The sequence below is a fragment of the Odontomachus brunneus genome, unplaced genomic scaffold (assembly GCF_010583005.1).
Source record: "Odontomachus brunneus isolate Ranch 3 - 2012 unplaced genomic scaffold, Obru_v1 Obru_scaffold_359, whole genome shotgun sequence".
NCBI classification, from domain to species: Eukaryota; Metazoa; Arthropoda; class Insecta; order Hymenoptera; family Formicidae; genus Odontomachus; species Odontomachus brunneus.
In genome coordinates, this window is record NW_022639809.1 from 88,983 (window position 1) to 95,286 (window position 6,304).

The following is a 6,304-nucleotide window of genomic DNA, read 5'->3' on the forward strand; positions in this document are numbered from 1 at the left end:
TTTCCGCTGCCGCTTTCTGTACGCTGATTTGTTGAGACAAAATAATTAATTTCTCAAAAACTATTGCGAATATCGCAAAACGGCACAGGACTTTCTTGCTCACCTCAATCCGTTCTACGTTCTCACCAAGGGTCATCATGGGACTTCGGGACACCCTGTATATATAAGAAAGATAATACTCTATTTATAATGCACAGACTAACTGTGTTACATTTTTATGGAAAATTTAGTTTTCTAAACATTTTGTTTTCTTTTGCAGAAGGATTTTTTCATTGCTACAAAATGTAGCAAAGTGCAATATATGCATTCCGCTTTACGGAAACCAGCTTCTTTGCCCATAACATCAACCGTTGAGATGGAGGCATTTGAAGATTTCGATGAAAATAAATACTCCAACGTTGTAAGTTAAAAATAAAAATGTATCGTTATTACATCTCTGTCATATTTATTTACACAAATTTCTCTATTGATTAATGCAATAACTGTTGCAAAAACATTGTAAGTAATTGAAGTATATTACATATGCACTCAAAGGCACGCACGCTATTATTTTTGAAAAACAAACGTTGCAATTAGTGATTATATATTATTTTGTAACAATTGCGTCCGTTTTTCGTGATAAGATTGATGAAACGAGTTCGTATTCATGCTAAGCAATATGTTATTACGCAAAATTTCATTAATGTTATTTATTGCAACAAATTTGAAATAGAATTAAACTTCATACGTGTTGTTAATAAAATTGTGTTGCTAACCGCAACAGTTTGAACACTAACGTATGAATTCTCTAAAATGTCGACGAATAAAAAAATGTTCTTCAAAGTGTCGCGATTAACAGCACGATTTTTTCATAGACTTTGATTTTATGTCAAACTTCTTGCAATAAGTAATGTGAATAAAATTTCCAGTAACAATGTATTCCTTAGATGAATATAAATTCGTATTATCAAATTTATAAAAAAACGGTTGTGACTTATTACAAAATAATACATTGTCAGTAATTACGAAATTTATTTTCATTATGTATTGCTTTTTTATTTCTAATGGAAATTTGTTTCTGTAGGTGCAATATTTGTGTAATATCGACGGATTTAATGTAAAGGAAGCAATTAGTTTATGCTTAAAAAACCATGCTATTAAAACTATGCTATTAAAACTATGCTAGGAAAGCATAATAGATTCAACGACGCTCTCTTTAACATGGTAGGGCTATAAAGAAAACAAGTCATTCTATAACGCACGACTTGTAATGGCCATTTTTTGGTACGATTTTTGAAATTTTTATTTGCATATACAGGGCGTCTTGAAACTATTGGATGTTATTTTAATGGCAGATTCTTTAGAACATTTTAAACGAAAAGAGAGATTTCGCGCGCTCAGGCACGTGGAAATTACAAGTGATAAAGTTGCTCCTATAAATGTCATTTTTTTACGATATGATTATTGTATAAATTTACAACAACATTGTCATAATATGTTTTGCTGCTTCTCTAGAACCATAGAAGGAGGAGGGCATACTAGGTGGCGGCGGAACGCCGTGCGTTCGAGATCTGCGTATCTTTTTTCGTTCTAGAAAGAGAAAAATATCGAGAGCGCGGTCCTGCTAGGCCGGGACTCGAACCCGAGTTTTTCGTTTGTCGGGTGACTGCTCTAAACCACTGAGCTAACTAACGCTCCACGCTCACGACACTCTCCTCTTCCTAGATAACGCTCAGAGATGCCGTTCAGAAGCGACATCTCTGGCGCGATCCCGAGCGCACGGCGACTACAGAGAGAAACAATGTTACTGTACCAAATAGTACAACTGTCAGTCTCTCAAAGTCAAAGGTTGCTATCCTTTAAGACCTGCTGTCCATGTATGCCCGTCTCCACCGTTGCCCCTCCTCATCCAGTGCAAATAATACAAATAAGCCCCGGGGTCGACACCAATTTTTTGGAAGCCCCCGGGTGCTTGGACGCAATGCGCCATGGGGGATTGCATTAGTATATTTTTTATATGAATAACAGTTGTAAGATATCTTAAATATGATTCAAGTAAAAATGACATTTCAACTTAATCAAAGTGTCGATCAATTATTACCATGAAGGTGTCCACTATTCTATACTGCGTGTGGCACCTTTATCACTTGTCATTTCGGCGTGCCTGAGCGCGCGAAATCTCAGCCCTGTTATTGGTGAAATATAATCGCTTCCTGTTTGAAAACTACTATAGCCTCGACATTTTTGTATGGAAGTTTTCGTTTTAAAATGTCCTAAAGAATCTGTCATTAAAATAACATCCGGTAGTTTCGGGACACCCTGTATAGCGATGACTATTACATGTTGCGTTACTTTTCAGATGCTGTATTTAAAAATCAATATTTTGTGAAACCAAGTCGACAAGAATTTCAGCAACACATGAAAGAGGCTCTGCGGGCTGCGAAAGAGAATGTGCGGAGCAAGTCACGTGGATTGCGTACATCAGCCAGAAAAGAAAATGTTCAATATAATTTTTGGAACGATAAGCCAGACGAAGATGAAGATTTAACGGACGAGAATTAAGTACGCGCGTATAAACATTACAATTTCTAAAAAAATACGTGCATTGAATGGTACAAGTATGACAGGATACTTTTAATCGCTTAAACATATTTGTAAGACTCTGTGGGAAAACTATCTTTTTCTTTTCACAATCGATAGATAGCCATAAAATTAAAATGGCATGCAATTTTCCCCTTTAATTCCTTTCATATCATTCCCCTTTTATTCATTGAATATTATCAAAATTAATCCCAACTTTTTTTCCAATCGCAATATTAATCTCATTTCATGTTATATTTCCATTTATGAAAGATACAATTATTTGATATTAATTTTATGTTCTATTTCATATATTTTAGTATATATAATAAAAAACGCAAAAGAAGAAAATTTGCTTTCTGAAAGTATATATTTTCTCGTTTATAGTTTTATTTGTGGGACCTAATATTATTTTTATATTAATACATAAATTTCTACAAATAGTATATGTTACACATATATGGACCAAGACAAACGTAAAATATGAAACATAATTCCAAGAAATATTTTTATTTCTTCTATTATCTTTATTTTATTTTTTCTATTCTTTAAATTCTTTATTCATTAAACTCTAACTTTTTTCAAAACAAATACTTTAATTTTCGTTTTATTTTCATGTAAACTCGCATTATATTCATTGTAATACCATAATCTTGGTTGTCATGTTACAGTATGTTTTAATAACAGAAAAATTTGCAGATAGAATCGAAAATTCCTTCGATTAACAGTCACGTTTTATAAAACTCTGGCATGCAAGACATAATGTGTACAAGATACCACAAGTTAATGTTTTTTTAATTTTGTTAGTTATGCAATAAATTTTAATGTTATACTGTTAATCGATTAATCTAGTAATTATTTATAATGAATAACGATATAATAAGGCCATGACATTCTTTTTCTCATATTTTTCAATTGTAGCTAAGTCGCCAATGATAATCTCCTTAATTGCAATTTAAGCAAAATGTTTCTCAACCTGCTATATGTAATTCTCTTAGTGAGCGTATAAGCAATGCGCAGGAAGCTGATTTAAAAGTAGAAGGTGATGGTAAATCTACAATAACAGTGAATAAAATAACAATTATAATAAACATAACAAATTTACTAATGAGCATTGTAAATAAAAAGTAATTGTTCTTTTATCTTAGTATAAGTGATTGTGATGATAAGCAATACGTGTTGGTAGAAGTAATTCTGGAACAAATGGTTAACTTCAAGTTTGATGCAACAATGTTTGATGTCTTCAAAAAATGCGTATGTATGTGAGTATTTTTTTTTTCTAAAATCATTTAAACTGCAGCATACCTTTATCTATAATTTTGTACAGTATATCAAGTGTTTAAATAATTTTAATAATAATTTCACGGATTTATTGGCGGTCTATTATTTTTCTGTCCTTCTAACAGATGATATTTAATTATCTCATGAATTATGAAATGTAAGTGCATGTAAGAGTACATATATGAATATAATTCTTCATTAAGAAACGAAAATATTTTTTGTCCAATAAAATTAACTACAGAAAATATCTACAAAATAAGTAAAGAAAATTTGTGGATCAAATTATTTGTTTTCAAAATATTGTAGCCTGCAGCATTTATAATAGAAAAATTATTTACCAAACTGAAATGTAAGCCACATAATTATTAATAAATTAAGAGTATATTATTAAATGTTTTTTTTATATATAACTAAGTCATATTTTACTTTAACCGAGATATTTGTTTTTTTTTGTTTTATTGTCGATAAAGGTAAACGTGAAATATATTAATTTTTCGATCAACCAAAAAATTTGAATGTATTTAAGCCCAGATAGCTACACTTGTAAAAAATATATTAAAGACATCTTATATCTAATATATATATGTTCTTACGATCTTACTTGTTCATCTTATGTCTTACATGTTCTTACAATTTTATACTATTTTTATTTATAAAAATTGTATATATTACACATATATGGACTAAGATAAACATAATATGTGAAACATAATTCTAAGAAGTATTTCTATTTCTTCAATCAGATCAGCTTCCATGCCTGCTGCGATTCCTCAAGTACGTCCGACGCAACTGGCTCGAGTTCGTGTCGTGTAGGCTGCGAGCTGCCAGTCATTATGACGGTACTAACGAGATTGCGAATAGCCATCAACCGATTGGTATGCAAGAGGTTGTTCTCTTACAATATCAATCCGATTCTGCGTCTGCTCGATAAATGCGGGTCCGTTTACGAGGGTAACGCGGACAATTCAATGTGTTGGTGGTGTAAGATAACGGGGAGTCACGTGTCAGATCACCGTGTACAGATCGTATGGATAAGAATATTCTCTCTCTTTCCGTCCTATTCAAGAGCTGTGATCGTTCTCGCCGTCATCTATAAAATATCGCGAAACTGTATAGATCACCGCATCTCCATGTTTTCCGCGTACAAACGACTGAACTGAAATGTATAGCAATATAAATATTTGTTCTCAAATAGTCCAAGAATATTTTTAGAAATTTCATATATTTTTGTAATTATCAATAATTATCATTGTTCTCGTCCTATTAACGAGGCATTATATCTTATTTGTTTTTATTTTATAAACTTGTAATTGCACATCTTTAAAACATTATTTTGTTTATATGTTTGTTTTTGTAGCACTTCGTAGTTAACCAAGAGCGAAGTTTAGGAAAACCGCGACCGAGCGCGTTTCTATTTATTAGTTGTAGCAAAATTTCGCAAACGTAGTTTGTATTGCGACGGGGTACTGCGCACGCTTCGTCCTGTTAGCGAATACACTTTAGTCTCGTAATTGTCTCGCACTGTCTGCGTGTACGAATCGGACTAGTCGTCTGCGTAAAGATTGCGAAACTTATTTCGAACAAGTTCATACAATACAATGATATTGACACTTCTGCTTATAAATTGTGTACATCTCGTATCTAAAAATTCGACAGCTCTCAAACAGAAAACCATTTCTGTTCAAAAGTATCATGAGCTTTATGCAAAAAATTACAAATAAGCTGTAACTCAGAATAAAAATGACAATAGCAAAACGTATCGAAAAGGATTTTAAAGGTTTAAATATATACTTCTCAGAAATATTAAGTATTACTAATATAAAATAATATTACTATTGTTTATTGCTTAAACACATATCGAGTTATGTAAATAATAAAGTAATTAATAAGTAATTAATAAGTAATTAATAAAGTAATTAAAAAATCGAGTTATCTAAATAATAAATAGCAACTTTACATTTTTCGACCTCCTTTTTCAGTACAAGGGTTAAATGGCCAGTTTAAATAGCCTGTAACGCTACACCCGCGGCTCGTGCAGCCGGTTTCACTAATCGAGTGCAGCGACACAAAATGAGGTTTTACCCTTCGCGCCTCGGCGACCGTTCGGCAGATCCGGCGAGACCCGACAGCTCACACGAAAAACACAAAGTTCTAGTTGGGCGCCAGGTACGGCGGTCCGTACCCACTAAAAGTATCGACACTAAATATTCCTTTAAGCGGTGGTCTCGCCGACGAGGACAACCGGCCCTCCGCCCGAACGGCTCGCTCGCACGTCCGGCAGCTCAGCCCTGCTCTCGGTAGAGGGGCTGGTTCACGCGATGTCGGAAGGATTAGTAGTTAGCGGGTGCTGAAATAATGAAGGCGGATGTTCTCTCTTCGACTTTTATTCGACGGTAGCTAGTTACAACGACGGAATGTTTTGCCCGCGTTCACGCGACAACAACTCGCGTAATTCGGTAATTCG

General features: G+C 33.4%; 1 protein-coding gene across 1 annotated transcript in view; it reads left to right on the forward strand.

The window, feature by feature from the left end:
• Nucleotides 1–2,541, forward strand: part of LOC116853569 — an 8,500-nt gene extending 5,959 nt beyond the window's left edge. Inside the window, exon 2 of the mRNA XM_032834695.1 lies at nucleotides 2,339–2,541. Within this exon, the coding sequence (XP_032690586.1) occupies nucleotides 2,339–2,541 (203 nt within the window). The remainder of the gene's footprint in view (nucleotides 1–2,338) is intronic.
• Nucleotides 2,542–6,304: the final 3,763 nt, after the last annotated feature.